At 45.3% G+C, this 22,410-nt stretch overlaps 1 protein-coding gene across 6 annotated transcripts in view; it reads right to left on the bottom strand.

The window, feature by feature from the left end:
* The window catches only part of larp1 (La ribonucleoprotein 1, translational regulator), a 59,067-nt gene that overhangs the window by 20,502 nt on the left and 16,155 nt on the right, over positions 1-22,410 (bottom strand). For 4 of the 6 annotated variants that reach the window (XM_042309598.1, XM_042309600.1, XM_042309601.1 and 1 more), the window contains exons 2-9: positions 16,477-16,547; positions 14,381-14,446; positions 11,826-11,906; positions 7,721-7,871; positions 5,207-5,341; positions 2,168-2,323; positions 1,131-1,293; positions 35-179 (exon numbers count right to left, since the gene is read on the bottom strand). In XM_042309598.1, coding sequence (XP_042165532.1) covers positions 35-179; positions 1,131-1,293; positions 2,168-2,323; positions 5,207-5,341; positions 7,721-7,871; positions 11,826-11,906; positions 14,381-14,446; positions 16,477-16,547 — 968 coding nt within the window. The remainder of the gene's footprint in view (positions 1-34; positions 180-1,130; positions 1,294-2,167; positions 2,324-5,206; positions 5,342-7,720; positions 7,872-11,825; positions 11,907-14,380; positions 14,447-16,476; positions 16,548-22,410) is intronic. The other 2 variants (XM_042309602.1, XM_042309603.1) reach the window with 2 other exon arrangements.

The raw sequence follows: 22,410 nt of genomic DNA, 5'->3' as shown, positions 1-22,410 counted from the left end.
TGCTAGAAACAGCTAAGAAGGGGGACGTACGTACCTCTATGATGAGGTTGACGTCGGTGGTGAGGGCCTGCACCCTGTGGAAGCTAGCGACCAGGCCAAGAGACAGGAAGCCTTCTTGATCCATCTTCCTGCGCAGGAAGAAGTCCCGCTCCAGGTTGTCAAGGCTGAAGTAATACTCACTACGGAGAAAATGCAGGAAGTCAACATAATCAGTCTTCCTAGAATCACAACGCGTTTATTGTGAAGACATTTTCAATAGAACAAAATCTGAAGATTTTTTTGTTTGTTGGGATAGCCCTTGTCAGGGAGTACAATGATACGAGGTGGGGAAAGTGTTGAGACTAAATATTTGGCTATGTTCTCAGCTTTGTTTCGGAGTGAAAATAAATGGAATTTCAACTACAATCCGTTGTATTGGAGATGGAATTTGATCATGGAAATTGTTGGCCTATGTATGTACACCTAAATTAAGATTCCATGTTATATTCTGGGGCCAACCATATGACTAAATGTGCACGCATGAATGTCAATCCTTTTGGTTGAAACCGTCTGCTAAAACAGCATAGGTTATTTACATTATTTAAACCCTGAAAAAGACAATGACCAACGGCACTAGTTCTAATTGTGCGGTAACCAACGGCACTAGTTCTAATTGTGCGGTAACCAACGGCACTAGTTCTAATTGTGCGGTAACCAACGGCACTAGTTCTAATTGTGCGGTAACCAACGGCACTAGTTCTAATTGTGCGGTAACCAACGGCACTAGTTCTAATTGTGCGGTAACCAACGGCACTAGTTCTAATTGTGCGGTAACCAACGGCACTAGTTCTAATTGTGCGGTAACCAATGGCACTAGTTCTAATTGTGCGGTAACCAACGGCACTAGTTCTAATTGTGCGGTAACCAACGGCACTAGTTCTAATTGTGCGGTAACCAACGGCACTAGTTCTAATTGTGCGGTAACCAACGGCACTAGTTCTAATTGTGCGGTAACCAACGGCACTAGTTCTAATTGTGCGGTAACCAACGGCACTAGTTCTAATTGTGCGGTAACCAACGGCACTAGTTCTAATTGTGCGGTAACCAACGGCACTAGTTCTAATTGTGCGGTAACCAACGGCAGTACTCACATCTGCCTCTTGATGTAGTCCTTGAGCAGGTCCTGGTCAACGGAGTACAGGTCGTTGCTGCTCATGTTGTCATAGTAGTAGGTCACTGGAGCGCCAAACTTCTGGCCGTAGGCGCCGTCCTTCCCGTCGTAGGCCTTGTAGCCGTAATGGTAGTCATAGTGACCTGGCAGGAGACACGGCAGAAGTCAACCATTGCTGGGCGGCTGTCACATACCTACTAAAACAAACAAAGCTACAGAGGCAGTTTAGCAACAGCAGAGACATTTGCAGCACAGCTGTTGAGCCTAGGAAGGCGTGTGAATACACTCTAAAAATCAGAGCAAGCTGACAGAGCTAGAGAGTAAATATTTGTCTAAAGATCAGCAGAGAGAGAATTTAAATATGGCATCCTGTCAGGAAAACGTTGTTAGATTGCTGAAACGGTGTGTTCCTGTGGGGGGTAAAACTCAAGACAGAGGGATCTCGGCCTAGTAAGAAGGAGAGGAACGGCAGGTTTCATAATGACAGTGGGTGGGTCTGCTCTACTCCCCTTGTTCCTCCCCCTCTCTCCTCAAATGAAAGGGGTGGGGGGGCAGTGTTTTCCTGTGGCGAAGCCAGAGGGGAGAGGCTGGTGGCTAGAAAAAGCAAGACCAGGCAACCTGCCTCCACCCGTGGCACTGAGGGAATCACAGGACTCGCCGAGCACTATACCACACTCTGGTTGTTATGGGATTGTGTTGTTTTTACTGTATCCTTAGCGGGGCCAGATCAGGGTTTACATAGGACAAAGGCAAAGCCATGAGCACAGACACAGAGAGAGACAGAGAGCCTCGGAACCACACAAATGAAAATAATTATGTATTTTAAGACTTCAGTACTAAAAACAGACACCTGAAATGGAGTTTTAAATCTTTGCTAGTGTAATGCGTTACATTCTACGCCCGACTTCTCAATAAATATGCTATTAGGTCATCGCTGTTCTTCAATCACTTAAGACCGTGGCTCTCTCATCCAACTAGATACGATACCATATCTGTTCATTTCCACGGAGAGCTTACCTCTGCTGCTGCCTCCTCTGCCTCGTCCCCGTCCCCTGCCCCTGCCACGACCACGCCCCCGGAACCCGGCACGGAAGGGAGCACCCTCACTCTTCACGCTGGACACCTCATCATGGTCCTCGCGGCATTCACGCTCGTACTTCCCGCTGTGCCAGTCTGAGAAATAAAAATGTTTTTTTTTTTTTTTTTTTTTTTTAAAGTCAAACTTAAGTTTGTTTTAAAGTATCCCTATATATTTCTGTTATTACGGTGCTATCAGTCTGTTGTTAGTACGCCTGCGCGGGAGTGTTACTGGAGATGGACCTGACCTGAGTGCTATGGCAACCTGAGTGCTATGGCAACCTGAGTGCTATGGCAACCTGAGTGCTACGGCAACCTGAGTGCTATGGCAACCTGAGTGCTGTGGAAATACGGTTTAGTAAAACGAACTGGAACATAGTCGTAGCACTCAAAACACACAAAAATAAATTTAAATGTCAAATGTTGACCACTTTATAAAGACAAACCAAGCCTTGTTCCGGCAGAGTCAAATTATTATATATTACATTTAGCATTTAGACCATACAAATGTTAAATTACTGTATAAAACGGATGTCTCACTTCATATATAAAATTTAAAAAAGTTAAAATATACACATTATATATTCATTTATATGAATTCACAAATCAAATTATTTGCTTTGCCATTATAGTAGTTGGGGTTCGGTTCAAACATGGTGAATCGAATCACGGGAATCAAAATGATCATTTGTGAATTGTGAACAGTCAAAAAGAATAAATGGTTAGCTGTAGCATACCTTTTGGATTGTGTCGCTGCAAAACTTATTTTGCGTAAATACTTTATTTGGACATTCAATTTATGGGACATTGCAACTCTAGATCCTAGTCCGCTTGAAGTTAACACTTCTAAGGTAAGATATAGGACTAAGATACAGGGTCCTTTAAAATAATCAGAACGTGCAGTACAGAAACACCACAAGGGTACACCCTTTTAAAAATATTTTCTCATTATTGTGTACTTAATGTGGACTTTCACCTATTAATTTGGTGGTGGTGCACATATAGCCTATAACCTGTTTTAGAGAAATGTAATCATCGAATATTGTACATCACTTTCATTGTGTGTTTATATGTCCCCTTTAGTTATCCCACGGTTCTGACTTGGAGAACACTAAGAATGGCCCATGTTATGAATTCTGTCTCTGTACATTTAAAAAGTGCTAAACAAATAGTTACATTGACTAACGTTACGTCCAGCCTAGCTCGCTCATTAACGTCTCAATCGAAATTACAAATTGTCTCGTATCCGCTCATCGTCCCATTATTCCATAGTTTGTACATCTCAATTGTCAGCAGAAACTACATTTGTTTAAAACAAGTCCGCCATATCAACTATGTTTTTTTTTTTTAAAGGCAGTTAATGAGGCTGAATGAACTGTCGCTGCCAGACAAGGCTCCACTGATAACCAGGTGTAGCAGTGTTAAGGATTCACTCCATGTTGCTGTAAAGAAAGCTCTGCTGTTGGGACAGGTTTATGTCGGCCCTAACAGTTTGTGGGCACCGTTTGTTACCGTTATAGTGCAATTAATGTATTGTTTAGTGTTGTGTAGAGTAGAGGATTTGCTGGCATGCACCCCAAATTTTGTATTTTCTTTGTCCCCAACAGGATTTATATGCTAAAATCACCACTGCACCTATCCATCCCCCTTTGGCCCCATTTATATGCTAAAATCACCACTGCACCTATCCATCCCCCTTTGGCCCCATTTATATGCTAAAATCCCCTCTGCACCTATCCATCCCCCTTTGGCCCCATTTATATGCTAAAATCACCACTGCACCTATCCATCCCCCTTTGGCCCCATTTATATGCTAAAATCACCACTGCACCTATCCATCCCCTTTGGCCCCATTTATATGCTAAAATCACCACTGCACCTATCCATCCCCCTTTGGCCCCATTTATATGCTAAAATCACCACTGCACCTATCCATCCATCAGTCAGATTTAATGCACTACAATGCCTTCAGAAAGTATTCACACCTCTTGACTTAAAATAGAGTTAAGTGTTTTTTTTTTTTTTTTCACAGCAATCTACACAAAACACGAATGTCAACACGGAAGATCCTTTATCACGTGTAAAAAAATTAAAAAATAAACATTTAAAAAAAAAAGAAGATTAAATACAAATAAATAAAAACTATTTGGATTACATAAGTATTCAACCCCCTAAGTCAATACATGTTAGAATTACCTTTGGCAACGATTACAGCTGTGAGTCTTTGTGTGTGTGTGTGTGTGTGTGTGTGTGTATATATATATATATATATATATTTTATTGATTTATTTAACTGGGACCAGACCACATCCAGGTCAAGTTCTCCCCTATCACCGCATTTTAAAGTCACCATTGGCCTCAGTGAAATCCCTGAACAGTTTCCTTTGAAATTCACTGCTGGACTGAGAGACCTTACAGATAATTGTATGAGTGGGGTACAGAGATGAGCTGGTCAATCAAAAATCACATGAACCACATATTGCACACGGAATGAGTCGATGCAACTTATTGTGTGACTTGTTAAGCACATTTGTACTCCTGACCTGATTTAGGCTCGCCATACCAAAGAGGTTAAAAACTTATGGACTAACATGTCAGCTTTTCATTTGTAAAAATAAATGTCTAAAAACACAATTCCACTTGGGGTACTGTGTGTAGATCAATGCCCCCCACAAAAAAATCTCAATTTAATCTATATTAAATTCAGGCTGTATCAAATGTAAATGTAGAAAAAGTAAAGGAGTGTGAATATTTTCTGAAGGGAAGACTGAACAGGGTGCTATAGTAGTGCACTATATAGGGAACAGGGTGCTATAGTAGTGCACTATATAGGGAATAGGGTGCTATAGTAGTGCACTATATAGGGAATAGGGTGCTATAGTAGTGGACTATACAGGGAATAGTAGTGCACTAGGAGCCATATGGTACCCAACCAGGCTGACATAAGGGGTCAGGCTGGCGCTGGGTGATGTCAGTCACCTCGGAGGTCGTTCCTGTTGTTGGGGGGCATCCTGGGAACCTCGTTCTGGCGGGTGTTGTTCCTGGATGCAGAGCGCTCTCTGGGCCCCTCGGACTTCACCTCCATCATCAACGGCACCCACTTGTGCTTGTTCCCTACACACACACACACACACACACACACGTTAGAGCGGCACCTGTCTGTCACATTTACACAATACCAAGTGTTGATTAGTGTCAGACCAAGCGTGAGATGCAGGCAGACCGGGATAGTAGGAAACTAGTTGATGTTGCGAGGGGGGGGGGACGACAGAGCAGCACTGAACAAGCGCTGTAACTTCTCCCAGTGGGCCTATTAGGTTTCACCTCTGGAACTCTAAACCCTATTGAGAAATCTGATAAAGACACGGACAATTAAAATAAACACCTCACGTTTTACTGTCTTCTGCACAAACTAATCTGTTTTGTAATGCTGGAACAGTGCCACCCCCACACAAACTAATCCGTTTTGTAATGCTGGAATAGTGCCCCCCCCACACAAACTAATCCGTTTTGTAATTGCTGGAATAGTGCCCCCCCCCATGTTTTATTCAGCCAGGGGTGTAGTTCCCTCGCTGGCCAGTTGGCGGTGTCAGTGCTCTGTTAGTGGAGTGTGCTCGAGGGCAGGGGACTAGAGCGAGCACGTTGGACTGTGGCGATTCTCACCTACACCGTCAGCAGATAGGCACAGGGCCACGTCACTCTTGACAGTGCACTCTGGGAGAGTAAGAGTGACGTGGCCCTGTCTGCTGAAGGGGGTAGGTGAGAGAATAACAAATCATATTTATTTCTCCAAATACATGTGCTGCAAAGTTATATATATATATATATATATATCCACATATAGTATGTACACAAGCTATAAACACTACAGACGGCACTATGAACACTGAAGCTATAAACACTACAGACTGCACTATAAATTACATTACAACTATGTGTAGAGATTAGGGTTGTGATGCTCATTTAGGAATTTTGGGTGACATTTTTTGGTCAGCCAAATGACTACAGTCACAGGAATAACCATATATCTCTCGTGTGTGAAGAAGCAGGATGGTTGCAGGTCCTGAGCTGGCGTGGTTACACGTGGTCTGTGGTTGTAAGGCCGGTTGGACGTACTGCCAAATTCTCTAAAACGACATTGGAGGGGTCTTATGGAAGAGAAAATGAACATTTAATTCTCTGGCAACAGCTCTGGTGGACATTCCTGTAGTCAGCTTGCCAATTCCACGCTCCCTCAAAACACGAGACAGGTGGCATTGTGTTGTGTGACAAAACTGCATATTTTCGAGCGGCCTTTTATTGTCCCCAGCACAAGGTGCACCTGTGTAATGATCATGCCGTTTAATCTGCTTCTTGATATGCCACACCTGTCAGGTGGATGGATTATCTTGGCAAGAAAGAACTGTTCACTAACAGGGATGTAAACAAATCGGTGCACATTTTGAGAGAAATATATATTTTTTTTTTGTGCGTTTGGAACAATTCTGGGTAATTTTATTTCAGCTCGTTAAAACCAACACTTTACATGTTGCATTTATATAAAAGGGAGGGATGGATAAAGGGAGGGAGATCGCGAGAAACAAAAAGAGCATTGCAGAGCCCGAAAGAGGAACACACACACACACACACACAGACACACACACAGACACAGACTGTCAGTGGCAGAGGTCTAAGGCAGTGCTGAGTGTAGTTGTAGGATGAAAGTGCAGGGTGCAAAGTCCAAGTAGGAAGATAAACGTGGACCAGGTGGGCGGTTGGTGAGGGCCACAGCGCGGGGGGAGGGGTGACAGGAGGTTTTGGTTGCGATTGACCTGAACCGTTTGCCCGAAGGGAAACTTTTGAAGACAGGGTGCTCGGGGGTGAAAAGGAAGGGAGGAATAAGAGCATTGCAGGGCCAGAAAGAGGCAAGTTTCTCGCTCTCCCTCTAGTGAGTCAGGAAAAACCTCATTCCGAAGGTCAGAAAACACTCGCTGGCTGGCAGACTGGTGGAATTTCAACCCTTAGTTACTGCCAAAACATCTCCCTGCCTGCATCGCCTCAGTGAGGGTTAGACCCGGAGTAGTAGTCACTACAAAGCCAGACTGGGACCTGCACCATGCAAAACATTTAGTAAACACAATTCATTTTCCTCAAGTGGAAATGGATCTTCCTACATTGTTTAGGCCTACAGCATGAGTGTCAATTAACATATAACGACAGCTTTTCCGAATACTGTTAATCAAGTCACGACATCATTGATGTTAACACAATGACTGGCTATTTGTTATAGTTTGTGTGTTCAGACAAACACTTGTTCTGTGTAAAAGCCCTAAGGTCGGATGTCCTACCGTCTGTTTACCCTGAGCCCTGTAAAAACTTCTTCAAGGGGAATTCCACCACTTTTTAACCTCATATTCACCACCTCCAGTGTCTACATATGTGAAAATGCACTTTTCATACACTCTGTAGTTTAGTTAAAAATATATATTTTTAAAGAGGTCAAAAGTCACCCACCTTTTTTCTTCTGTCCATTCTTCTGAGAGTCGTCGTCTCCGTTCTTCTCCTCTCCAGAGTCGTCCGACTTGGCCTTCTGGTTCTCCTTGCTTTCTTCGTTGGTGTCACGTTTCTCTTTCCACTCTTTCTTAACCACGGGCTTCTTAGGGGCCTGGGGAGTAGGTTAACACAAGGTACAATATTTCCAGCAGGGTTTTTTAAAATTTATTTTCTTCCTCTTCCAACAACCAGGTTTAGGAGCATCACTTAGTGTGCATTCCTAATGGCACCTTGTTCTCGATGTGGTCCCCGGTCAAAAGTAACGCAATAAATAGGAAATAAGGAGCCGTTTGAGACTAACATTAAGGTTACAGGTCACAGGTCACCTACAGTACACCGAGGAGAAACCACACGAAACCATTCATTCCAATGATTTACAGTGAGAAAAACAACACTACTTGAGAATATTTGTCAACAAATATTACATTTTGACGTTAGCGTAGCTGTGTGTGTGTGTGTGTGGGGGGAGACCCGGGACCCGAATGCCCCGGGACATTTTAGATTCTGACTGTCACGTTTAAAAAAAAATATATTTTGATGATTGTTCGTTCTCAAAGATGATCTCAGAGGAGAAAGAAAATGAAAAAAAGATTGTATATAAAAATATATTGGAGCAATTTAAAATATGGTTTTAGTCGTTTACGGTTTACACTGAAAATGTTTCACAATTTTGAAAATGTATTGGCGGCAACAATTTAAACAGTAGCAGTGCGCCATTGCTGCTAGATGCATATAGGGGAAACACTGCATTATAAATCAAGTTGGTAGCAGCATGTGAAAAACAGTTTGGAAATCTGTTGCAGCTCAAGTTGACGACAAAGCCCATAATGCAATGCTCGCTCTCTGGGCTGGCTAGCTAGCTGTACTACATGACCAGGTAGTGGTTGGTCCCCCCCTTCGCTGCTAGAACAGCCTTCTGGGAAGGCTTTCCACTAGATGTTGGATCATTGCTGCTAGAACAGCCTCCACTCTTCTGGGAAGGCTTTCCACTAGATGTTGGATCATTGCTGCGGGGCCTTGCTTCCATTCAGCCACAAGATTATTAGTGAGGATGGGCACTGATGTTGAGCGGTCAGACCTGGCTTGCAATCGGAGTTCCAATTCATTCCAAAGGTGTTCAATGGGGTTGAGGTCGGGGCTCTGTGCAGGCCAGTCGAGTTCTTCCACACCGATCTCAACAAACCATTACTCTATGGACCTCGCTTTGTGCATGGGGGCTTTGTCATGCTGAAACAGGAAAGGGCCTTCCCCAAACTTGCCACAAAGTTGGAATAACAGAATCTTTTAGAATGACATTGTATGCTGTAGCATTACGATTTCCCTTCACTAGAACTAAGGGCCCTAGCCTGAACCATGAAAAACAGCCCCAGACCATTATTCCTTCTCCACCAAACTTTACAGTTGGCACTGTGCATTGGGGTAGGTAGTGTTCTCCTGGAATCTGCCTACCACTTCGCGGCTGAGCCGTTGTTGCTCCTAGACGTTTCCACTTCACAATAACATCACTTACAGTTGACCAGGGGAAAGCTCTAGTAGGGCAGAAATTTGACGAACTGACTTGTTGGAAAGGTGGCATCCTATGACAGTGCCACGTTGAAAGTCACTGAGCTCTTCAGTAAGGCCATTCTACTGCCAGTGTTTGTCTATGGAGATTGCATGGCTATTTGCTCATGGTGTGGCTGAAGTAGGCGTATCTACTAATTGGAAGGGATGTCCATATACAGTGTGTTGCTAGCTAGATACACTATGTTGTGTATGTTACTACATTGTGTGTAGCAGCTAGCTAGCTAGCTAGCTGCTACACACAATACAAAAGTCAATATCAGCATGAGAAGTAGCCAGCTAGTTGTAAAATCTCCTATATACAAACTGCACTATCAATTTAGGAGTCCACAATCTCACCATGTGCTTCGCAGTGGAGTCTGCCGTTTGTGACACACACACACACACACGTGATTCTCTCCCCTCCCCCGTGAGAGAGCACCATTGAGCTGGATAGCACGGGATAGGGAAGAAAAATAATCACATTGCATGATGGGGATCTAAATGATTTTAAAATATTAGCATGACAATCGGTCTCCAATTGGATGGAAACGTAGCTAACATGGGAGAAGTTGTGATTCACCCCGTGTGGTACTCTTAAAAAGTACAACACGAGGAAAAGAAACCAACAAAGAAATACAGTTCTAATTCCTTCTTGTTCTGGGACACAACCTGTCCTGGGGGTTACGATTAGTGAGTAGGGCTGGGCGATATTTCCGATCGGGTCAGCCGCCGCCGATGGTTATGTGATGTGACAGACTATGGTTTAGCTTATTTGAACATTACGTTTTAAAAAAAACAGAGTCTGGCAGGACAGAACACATTCAAACCGCGTCTCAGATTTTTAAGCAAATTTAAGTCAAGATTGAGACTGGGCCACACTCAGGGAACGGCAACGCCTCTTGGGAGCTATTCTGGTGCGTCTTTAGTATAAAAATGGCTTAATTGTTCAGATGAAAAATTTAACTACCTCAGGGTTTAGACATTCAGAAGACTGAGGTGGATTATCCTGAATGGTCCCGTCTGTTTAATTTAATACATTTTTAGATTTAATTTATGCGACATGCTCATTTTCATTATAATGTTGAAGAAATACGTTCCTAGCGTGTGCGGAACATGTTTTGCTAGCCAGCAAGCTAACATTTATTTAAAAAATATATATATATTTGTTTGGCTACAGTTATGGGAACCTGTTTGCAATCCCTTTAGCGTTGCCAGCTAGCTCGCTAGCTAGCTACAGAGGTTTTGCTACTGCCGTCAAGTTGTGTCATCATATTTAGCCTGATCCACCATTTGCAGTATGCATACTGGGCATTTGAATATAGTGCAGGGAAAAGGGGGAATCCACTATGTGGATATGACAGACACATTTAAACCTAAAGTTTAGACACACGCGTGTTCGGAATTCCAAGATCAGAATAGAAAAACAGCATTAAACTGCCAAGTCTTGACATGGCCAGAAAGCTGCCGAGAGACAGTTGCAGATCCTGTGTTTAATCACCTCTGCTCAATTAGTCATGCAGTGTGTCCATTTGAGACGTAAGTCAAATTAAAATGCAAGTTTAGTTCACTTGGGATGTTTGAGCTCACCTCGCTAAGTTAAATAACTTCTATCAGGGGGCACTTTGCATAGGAAGACCATGCAAAGCATTCAGTTGAAGGGTTCGTTTGGCAAGACGAGGTGCCTAGTCATTTCTCCCACTTGTACTACACGCATTTCAAAATGTCGTTTTTTTTCTCTTCTTCTTCTTCTCTCCCTTTTTCTTCATGTCGCAAAAAAAAAATGAAAGTAATCCACACAACAAACAACAACAAAACCAGTCAGATAGTGAGCAGAGACACCCCTAACAACGCACTGGAATAGGCATGTCCATTCAAATGTGTTAGATAACTCACTCGCTATACAAACCTTTGTAAATCTCATTCAAATAGAAGAACTGTATACTTTCCTGTATTTGAACAGGAACCAGAATAGAGCTGTTAACATTAGTAAGTATGAATGAGCAAACTAACGGAAAACCAATAGCCTAAAATGGGAAGTTAACGTCCACTGAGCACTCTGAAAAACTAATATAATGCTAATTTTCTTGTGTGGCCACAGCAAAGCGGATACCAATTTCTGAAGAAATACATGATTCCTTTTGTGCGATTGGAAGTTAAATCGAAACCACTCATCAAGCTTTCCAATGGCTATGTTCACCCTACCAGCAGGCCGTTCCACCATCATACTCCGTCTGGACATCCACAAAGTTTACGGTTGGACCTAAACCATTCTCATGCTGGGTCTCCATAGTTCTGTTCAACCCAGGAGTTTAAAAAAAAAAAATCAGGGTCCATGCAACCATCTCGTCAATTATTATTATAATAAACTCCCAAGCAAGCTTTTTGATTGGTTAACGTCCCCCCCCACTATACTCCTACGGAGTATCCTTTTGGTTCAGGTCATTCAGGTTCTACGGAAGCCAGGAGGCCGTGGAGGCTCCTAGACCAGGCTGCTTCAGGTCCATGTGAAGGGTGAACTTACTGGGGATCTCCGTGGGGAGCTCACCTCTCTGACCTGCCTGACAGGCATGGGGCATGACACAATCCCAGTCACAACTTCAATCTGAGCACAGGGGGGACAGAAGGGAAGGTATTTTAGGATAAGGGCGCAATCCCAATTACAGGATTGCGTCCTGGATGAAAATATATATATATTTTTTTTTTAAATGCCATTTCAAACAACACACACACACACACACAGACAATGATAGATGATGATGGTGTATAGACGTGTGTTGCAATACCATGTAGCTGAAATGTGTATTGAAAATTGTATGGAATTCATCATTGTTATGAGACTCCTTCTGACATGTCATCGAAAACTAACAGAGCAAGAATGCCGATTCATTCTATAGAATTTGTTGACCTTATATGGACAGAATTCTACAGAAAACATTCTCATTTTACAGGCATGATTCTAAAGAGTACACAAAACACCACAGAATGAGAATAAAGGTTTGGTGTCTGGGGAGGGTTGTGATAGTTGAGGTGTGGCATTCTACATTCAGGCCCTCCACCCAACACAAACCTAACCACTGAGTACACAACCTTTAAGGGTTAACCTCAAATCCAACAAATTCTAGAAAAAAAAAAAAAAAAAAAAATCACCTTAAAAATAACTGAACAATTCTCATAGGAAATTGTGGGCAGTGAAGTTGTCTTGTCAAAAAGATACAATGGCCCTTGGGGACATAGTAATGACAATACTAAAGCTTTAGTTTCATTGCAGTACTGAACCAAAACCTTCACAGCCTTTCTGGGAAAAACAGCCAACCTAATTTCAAAAAGCTTTAAAAAGTACAAAAAATATCCAATTCTGATACCTCATTTTTCAAGTAACTGACTGATTTAGCAACGTTTGGAAAAGTTTGGTCGCCGACAACCCCCCAGAATAGCAGCAGAGGTCCGTGGGTTATTGTGGGGATCCCTAAAAGGACATCCCATCTATAGGGACCCGTCCAGGCCTGGTTATTCCTAGCCCTGCTCTGACCTACATCTCCTCAGGCCTGCGCTAGCCTGGCAGAACGTACGTAGCAGCCGCTCCTTGCCTCACACCCCCCCCATCCCACCTGTCTAAAAAAGGGGTTTATACTCCGGTCACTCTGCCAGTGAGGAACTATCTCCCCGATCCCAGTTGTCAGAAATAGCCTGCAGGGTTATGCTACTGTAAGAGGTCACAAATGAGTTGCATCCGCCATCCGTGGTACCCAGCACCTGAGGGAAATGAAGGTTGGATCATATGGATGCCTCAGCTGACTGCACTGCTACAGCTCAGAGTCCCTCTACCAGTCTCAGATGTGTATTTAAGCCTGCAGTGCTGTCTTGGAGTTCATGTTTGCCCTCAAGTCGATCTCTCGGGGTGGGGGTGGGGGTCCTATACCTCTCGGGAAGGGGCAGGAAGAGGGGATTTTTTTCTGGGAAGGGGAAAGAGGGGCATTTTTCTAACTGCAGGGCCATAGTCAAGTGTGCTCTCAAAATAGACTATTTTCTTACACTATGTAGAGAATAGGTTGCCATTTAGGACAACCCAATCATGCTATGAACAGCCTCAAGTAGTCCCACTGTGTAGCCACCTAAGAGACAAAAGAGCCAGTCGAGTCACTTGTTTGAAAGCGTTCTACAATTACACACCCCCCACCACCACCACCACAAAACACCCACGGCAGCGTCATAATCAGGGGGGGATATAGAGAGCCAACTTTATTTACGTCTCATCCTCCTAGTGACTATTCTCCTCTCCTGTGTTGTTCCTCAAACTCTGCTTTTTCCCCACCAATGAGGTGTAAGAACACATCTCCTGCTCTAAGAGGTATCAAACTCTGCATCTCCGCCTAGCCTGCACACTGTTGTTTCCCCACCAATGAGGAATAAGAACACGCCTTCTGCTCTACGAGGTATTATTCATTGATAAGTCAAAGTGATTGGTTGAGGCTGTCTGTCTGTAGAGAGAGGTCCAGTAAACCTTCTGAATAAACAAGAGCTGTGTGTTCTCTAGTCTCCAAAACCCGACCCTGGGCAACAGCAGTAACTAGGATCTAGTTTCAATGACGGGACTCGTTCGTCAACTTGGGATAAGAAAAATATATTTATTCTGGGGTTGGGGTTTCTCTTCAGACAGACAACACTCTCAAACAAATAACGAGGCAGACATGCCAGAAAGTTGCGATTTCAAAACCCAAGTTTGCAGGAAAAATGTTAGTTTAAGTGGTTTAAGTGAAGGTCGTTGATGCCAACCAGCCACCTGTGAAATACACTCTATAAAAACAGCAACTCCTTGATCTCCATCTTGCTAGCTACTATTTAATTCAAGCGGATAAAGGTGGTTCCTCTATGCCAAGCTTACCTTCTGTTACGTACAGATGTTTTGAGACAAACTTCTTCAGGGAAACCTGATATCTAAGAGAGGCTGTGTGTTCACTACTACAGCAAACAGTACCCTACTTAACTGGCCACCGGTGTGTGTGTGTGTGTCTGTCTGTGTTTGTGTGTGTGTGTCTGTGTGTCTGTCTGTGAGCAGATCTCCGGGCGCTGAATTACCTGCGTCTCTTTAGTTGCGATCTCCCCTGGTGTTGGCCAGTTCATAGCATCTCCAAAATCCCCAACCTAAAAAAAAAAGAATAAAAAACATCCAAGGAATGTAACACTGTTTAGAGAGTTTGTCCCGAATGGGAACCTAACCCCTATATAGTGCACTACTATAGCACCCTATTCCCTATATAGTGCAATACTTTTGACCAAGCCCCATAGGGACAGAGAGAAAAAGACCGAGGGGGCCCCATAGGGACAGAGAGAGAGAGAGAGACCGAGGGGGCCCCATAGGGACAGAGAGAGAGAGAGAGACCGAGGGGGCCCCATAGGGACAGAGAGAGAGAGAGAGAAAGACCGAGGGGGCCCCATAGGGACAGAGAGAGAGAGATCGAGAAAGACAGAGGGGGCCCCATAGGGACAGAGAGAGAGAGAGAAAGACCGAGGGGGCCCCATAGGGGGCCCCATAGGGACAGAGAGAGAGAGAGACCGAGGGGGCCCCATAGGGACAGAGAGAGAGAGAGAGACCGAGGGGGCCCCATAGGGACAGAGAGAGAGAGAGCGAGAAAGACCGAGGGGGCCCCATAGGGAGAGAGAGAGAGAGAGAGAGAGAGAGAGAAAGGGACCGAGACCGGGGGCCCCATAGGGACAGAGAGAGAGAGAGAGAGAAAGACAGAGGGGGCCCCATAGGGACAGAGAGAGAGAAAGACCGAGGGGGCCCCATAGGGACAGAGAGAGAAAGACAGAGGGGGCCCCATAGGGACAGAGAGAGAGAGAGAGAGAAAGACCGAGGGGGCCCCATAGGGACAGAGAGAGAGCGAGAAAGAGGGGGCCCCATAGGGACAGAGAGAGAGAGAGAGAGAAAGACCGAGGGGGCCCCATAGGGACAGAGAGAGAGAAGACCGAGGGGGCCCCATAGGGACAGAGAGAGAGAGAGAGAAAGACCGAGGGGGCCCCATAGGGGATAGAGAGAGAGAGAAAGACCGAGGGGGCCCCATAGGGACAGAGGGGGCCCCAGAGAAAGACCGAGGGGGCCCCAATAGGGACAGAGAGAAAGACCGAGGGGGCCCCATAGGGACAGAGAGAGAGAGGGCCCCATAGGGACAGAGAGAAAGACCAAGGGGGCCCCATAGGGACAGAGAGAGAGAGAGAGAGGGAGAGAGAGAAAGACCGAGGGGGCCCCATAGGGACAGAGAGAGAGAGAGAGACCGAGGGGGCCCCATAGGGACAGAGAGAGAGAGAGAGAGAGAGACCGAGGGGGCCCCATAGGGACAGGAGAGAGAGAGAGAGAGAGAGAGACCGAGGGGGCCCCATAGGGACAGAGAGAGAGAGAGCGAGAAAGACCGAGGGGGCCCCATAGGGACAGAGAGAGAGAGAGAGAGAGAAAGACCGGGGGGGGGCCCCATAGGGACAGAGAGAGAGGGGAGAGGGAAAGAGAGAGAGGGGCCCCATAGGGACAGAGAGAGAGAGAAAGACCGAGGGGGCCCCATAGGGACAGAGAGAGAGAGAGAAAGACCGAGGGGGCCCCATAGGGACAGAGAGAGAGAGAGAGAGAGGGGGCCCCATAGGGAGAGAAAGACCGAGGGGGCCCCATAGGGACAGAGAGAGAGAGGGGGAGGGAAAGAAAGAGGGGGCCCCATAGGGACAGACAGAGAAAGAGAGGGGGCCCCATAGGGACAGAGAGAAAGACCGAGGGGGCCCCATAGGGACAGAGAGAAAGACCGAGGGGGCCCCATAGGGACAGAGAGAAAGACCGAGGGGGCCCCATAGGGACAGAGAGAAAGACCGAGGGGGCCCCATAGGGACAGAGAGAAAGACCGAGGGGGCCCCATAGGGACAGAGAGAAAGACCGAGGGGGCCCCATAGGGACAGAGAGAGAGAAAGACAAACATGACTTCATGCTGATCATATTAAAGCTCCACAACATCAATCAACAGGGTGTGGTCCAGAATAGGTCCTATTGTACAACAAAGGGAGAGAAAAAAACATCCAAAACGGTGTGAATGAAGTACTTTAGAGGTTTCTAATAATTTGCATACCAGGAAGCATGGCCTGTTTCTAAATACACACACAGGCAATGGATTGGCCAGCAGTAGGTGGATTGTTACCTTTCCTCCTCTCCGAGGCCGGGGATTTGGGGCCTTCACCACCTTGGCCGGGCCTGTTGTGGGCGGCAGCTCTGTAGAAACAACAAAAAAAGATGGACATCACAATCAAGGGCTGCCTTGTACAGCCATCAATAAAGATGTCTACTTAACCTCTTGGTTGCGTCCCAAACAGCACCTCGTTCTCTATGGGGCGGCAGGGTAGCCTAGTGGTTAGAGCATTGGACTAGTAACCGAAAGGTTTCATGTTCAAATCCCCGAGCTGACAAGGTACAAAATCTGTCGTTCTGCCCCTGAACAAGGCAGTTAACCCACTGTTCCCAGGCCGTCATTGAAAATAAGAATTTGTTCTTAACTGACTTGCCTGGTTAAATAAAGGTTAAACATTTAAAAAAAATAATAATGTAGTACTCTACTGTGGATCAAAACCTTACGGGCTCTGGACAACAGTAACGCAATGTATAGGGACCGAGGTGACATTTGGGAAGCAGACCTGGGTCGTCGTTAGGATTTAACGAGTCTCCTAAAAATGAACTAATAACTCCACACGGAGCCATGTATTCATATTTTTTTTTTATCCCCATCAATTCTACTAGCAGAGCAAACTAGGAATACGTTGTGGCTCATGGCGGAAACACCAATGGCTCATGGCGTTGGCAGAGGGAACGCCTTCCGGGTCAAAGCGAGTCACGGGCTCACAAATGGCTCCCTATACTCTCCCTTGAGTGGACCACTTATTCTCCATTTAAAAAATAAAAAAAAGGCTAATTCTGTGCACAAAATGCAACACTCACTAAAAATGTACAGTACCAGTCAACACCTGCTCATTTAAAGGTTTTTCCTTTTTAAGATGTCCTACATTGTAGAACAATAGTGAAGACAAAACTATGAAATAAGGAATCGTGTAAAAAACCAGTCAAAATATATTTTATATTAATATAATATATAAGTACCCTTTGCCTTGATGACAACTTTGCACACGCTTAGTGGCCATTATTGAGCCTGTCTGATCTCATTTAGGAGGTTATAACAGCCCATTATTGAGCCTGTCTGATATCTCATTTAGGAAGTTATTACATCACATTATGAAGCTGCTAAACCTTCAGTCCTCTAAAGTTCTCCATAGGTCAAAGGTTAAAAGTAGTGTACTATATAGGGTATAAGGTGCCATTTCAAATCAAATTGTATTTGTCATGTGCCAAATACAATGTGTAGTAGACTTGTGAAATGCTTACGGACAAGCCCGTAACACTTATTTTTCATAAAACCGCATTGTTGGTTAAGTAAAAAATAAAAAATGTAAACAAATAGTTAAAGAGCAGCATTAAAATAACAGTAGCGAGACTGTATACAGGTGGTACCGGTACAGAGTCAATGTGGAGGCTATATACAGGGGGTACCGGTACAGAGTCAATGTGGAGACTATATACAGGGTGTACCGGTACAGAGTCAATGTGGAGGCTATATACAGGGTGTACCGGTACAGAGTCAATGTGGAGACTATATACAGGGTGTACCGGTACAGAGTCAATGTGGAGGCTATATACAGGGTGTACCGGTACAGAGTCAATGTGGAGGCTATATACAGGGTGTACCGGTACAGAGTCAATGTGGAGACTATATACAGGGGGTACCGGTACAGAGTCAATGTGGAGGCTATATACAGGGTGTACCGGTACAGAGTCAATGTGGAGGCTATATACAGGGTGGTACAGGTACAGAGTCAATGTGGAGGCTATATACAGAGTGGTACAGGTACAGAGTCAATGTGCAGACTATATACAGGGGGTACCGGTACAGAGTCAATGTGCAGACCATATACAGGGTGTACCGGTACAGAGTCAATGTGGAGGTCATATACAGGGTGTACCGGTACAGAGTCAATGTGGAGGCTATATACAGGGTGGTACAGGTACAGAGTCAATGTGGAGGCTATATACAGGGTGTACCGGTACAGAGTCAATGTGCAGACCATATACAGGGTGTACCGGTACAGAGTCAATGTGGAGGTCATATACAGGGTGTACCGGTACAGAGTCAATGTGGAGGCTATATACAGGGGTACCGGTACAGAGTCAATGTGGAGGTATATACAGGGGTGTACCGGTACAGAGTCAATGTGGAGGCTATATACAGGGGTACCGGTACAGAGTCAATGTGGAGACTATATACAGGGTGTACCGGTACAGAGTCAATGTGGAGGCTATATACAGGGTGTACCGGTACAGAGTCAATGTGGAGGCTATATACAGGGGGTGTACCGGTACAGAGTCAATGTGGAGACTATATACAGGGGGTACCGGTACAGAGTCAATGTGGAGGTATATACAGGGTGTACCGGTACAGAGTCAATGTGGAGGCTATATACAGGGTGGTACAGGTACAGAGTCAATGTGGAGACTATATACAGGGGTACCGGTACAGAGTCAATGTGCAGACCATATACAGGGGGTACCGGTACAGAGTCAATGTGGAGGTCATATACAGGGGTGTACCGGTACAGAGTCAATCAATGTGGAGGCTATATACAGGGGTACCGGTACAGAGTCAATGTGGAGGCTATATACAGGGTGTACCGGTACAGAGTCAATGTGGAGGCTATATACAGGGTGTACCGGTACAGAGTCAATGTGGAGACTATATACAGGGGGTACCGGTACAGAGTCAATGTGGAGGCTATATACAGGGGGTACCGGTACAGAGTCAATGTGGAGGTCATATACAGGGTGTACCGGTACAGAGTCAATGCAATGTGGAGGCTATATACAGGGGTACCGGTACAGAGTCAATGTGGAGACTATATACAGGGGGTACCGGTACAGAGTCAATGTGGAGGCTATATACACAGGGGGTACCGGTACAGAGTCAATGTGGAGGCTATATACAGGGGGTACCGGTACAGAGTCAATGTGGAGACCATATACAGGGGTGTACCGGTACAGAGTCAATGTGGAGGTCATATACAGGGGTACCGGTACAGAGTCAATGTGGAGGCTATATACAGGGTGTACCGGTACAGAGTCAATGTGGAGACTATATACAGGGGGTACCGGTACAGAGTCAATGTGGAGACTATATACAGGGGGTACCGGTACAGAGTCAATGTGGAGGTCATATACAGGGGTGTACCGGTACAGAGTCAATGCAATGTGGAGGCTATATACAGGGGTACCGGTACAGAGTCAATGTGGAGACTATATACAGGGGGTACCGGTACAGAGTCAATGTGGAGGCTATATACAGGGGGGTACCGGTACAGAGTCAATGTGGAGGCTATATACAGGGGGGTACCGGTACAGAGTCAATGTGGAGACCATATACAGGGGTGTACCGGTACAGAGTCAATGTGGAGGTCATATACAGGGTGTACCGGTACAGAGTCAATGTGGAGGCTATATACAGGGTGTACCGGTACAGAGTCAATGTGGAGACTATATACAGGGGGGTACCGGTACAGAGTCAATGTGGAGACTATATACAGGGGGTACCGGTACAGAGTCAATGTGGAGGTCATATACAGGGGTGTACCGGTACAGAGTCAATGCAATGTGGAGGCTATATACAGGGCGTACCGGTACAGAGTCAATGTGGAGACTATATACAGGGGGTACCGGTACAGAGTCAATGTGGAGGCTATATACAGGGTGTACCGGTACATGGAGGGTTAACATGTGGGGGGTACCGGTACAGAGTCAATGTGGAGGTCATATACAGGGTGTACCGGTACAGAGTCTATGTGGAGGCTATATACAGGGTGTACCGGTACAGAGTCAATGTGGAGGCTATATACAGGGTGTACCGGTACAGAGTCAATGTGGAGGCTATATACAGGGTGTACTGGTACAGAGTCTATGTGGAGGTCATATACAGGAGTGTACCGGTACAGAGTCAACGTGGAGGCTATATACAGGGTGTACCGGTACAGAGTCAACGTGGAGGCTATATACAGGGTGTACCGGTAGTCAGTCGTGGGACTATACCGGTACAGAGTCTATGTGGAGGCTATATACAGGGTGTACCGGTACAGAGTCAACGTGGAGGCTATATACAGGGTGTACCGGTACAGAGTCAACGTGGAGGCTATATACAGGGTGTACCGGTACAGAGTCAATGTGGAGGCTATATACAGGGTATTACGGTACAGAGTCAATGTGGAGGCTATATACAGGGTATTACGGTACAGAGTCAATGTGGAGGATATATACAGGGTATTACGGTACAGAGTCAATGTGCGGGGGCAGCGGTTATGTGCGGGTGGGCATTAGGAAAGCAGTCACAGTCAACTCTTGATTCAGGCCTAAGTAACAGCATGGGAATGTCTGAAAGTATGTGCTCTGGCGATACTGCAGAAACTGAACCACTAAAACCACTTAAAAAAAGACAATGTGCAATGTGTTTTAAGGTGAATTAGGACAGACGGTGAATGTACTGCACCTGACCGGAGTTCACATTCATCCGATTATTATAGACCATACTGTACTCTACCAAAGCCTGTCCATTGTGAACCGGGAGGGCCGTGAAAGTAGTCGTACAACTGACGAACATAAAGAAGCATTGAGCTGGTGAGGTTGTGTAGCACGCTGCTCAGCTGCTGGGCTGTTGACAACCCATGCAAATCTGTTTAAATCTCCTTACTGGCAATCATGGCCTCGGACAAAGCCAGACACACAGTGAGAAGTTTAAAAAAAATAAAAAAATGAACTCAGCCAAAGCCACTTACTAAAAAAAAAAAAATTGTGAAGTGTGTGTGTGTGTGTGTGTGGGATTTCTGTGTTGGGCCTGCTCTCCACTTAAGAGTTATGAATTTCAAACTGTAGCAGGACATGACCTCTTTGTGCTCACTTCTTTAAAAAGCAGCTTGTATATATGTACGCATGCACAGTACATTGGGAAAGTATTCAGACCCCTTGACTTTTTTCCCACCAAAATAAACAGAAATACCTTAATTACATAAGTATTCAGACCCTTTTGCTATGGAGACAAGAAATTAAGCTCGGGTGCATCCTGTTTCCATTGATCATCCCTTGAGATGTTTCTAAAACTTGATTGGAGACCACCTGAGGTCAATTCAAATGATTAAACAGGATTTGGAAAAGCGCACAAACAAAATTCTACAGCATTGAAGGTCCCAAAGAACACATTGGTCTCCATCATTCATTTGGAACCACCAAGACACCTCCTAGAGCCAAAGCCACTTGATCGGCTATGAAAAGCCAACTGACATTTACTCCTGAGGTGCTGACCTGTTGCACCCTCTACAACCAATGTGACAATTATTTGGCTGGTCATCTATGAACATCTTGGTCATGTTCTGTTATAATCTCCACCCGGCACAGCCAGAAGAGGACTGGCCAGCCCTCATAGCCTGGTTCCTCTCTAGGTTTATAATCTCTACCCGGCACAGCCAGAAGAGGACTGGCCAGCCCTCATAGCCTGGTTCCTCTCTAGGTTTATAATCTCTAGCCTGGTTCCTCCTAGGTTTATAATCTCTACCCGGCACAGCCAGAAGAGGACTGGCCAGCCCTCATAGCCTGGTTCCTCTCTAGGTTTTAATAATCTCTAGCCTGGTTCCTCTCTAGGTTTATAATCTCTACCCGGCACAGCCAGAAGAGGACTGGCCAGCCCTCATAGCCTGGTTCCTCTCTAGGTTTATAATCTCTACCCGGCACAGCCAGAAGAGGACTGGCCAGCCCTCATAGCCTGGTTCCTCTCTAGGTTTATAATCTCTACCCGGCACAGCCAGAAGAGGACTGGCCAGCCCTCATAGCCTGGTTCCTCTCTAGGGTTTCTGCCTTTCTAGGGAGTTTTTCCTAGCCACCGTGATTCTACATCTGCATTGCTTGCCGTTTGGGGTTTTAGGCTGGGTTTCTAAAAAATATATGTTTTTGCTTTGTCATTATGAGGTAGTGTGTAAATTGTTACATTAAGACTAACGTA

Source organism: Oncorhynchus tshawytscha, linkage group LG30 (assembly GCF_018296145.1).
Source record: "Oncorhynchus tshawytscha isolate Ot180627B linkage group LG30, Otsh_v2.0, whole genome shotgun sequence".
NCBI classification, from domain to species: domain Eukaryota; kingdom Metazoa; phylum Chordata; class Actinopteri; order Salmoniformes; family Salmonidae; genus Oncorhynchus; species Oncorhynchus tshawytscha.
The sequence above is the reverse complement of the archived record's forward strand: the minus strand, read 5'-3'. Positions and strand labels throughout refer to the sequence as shown.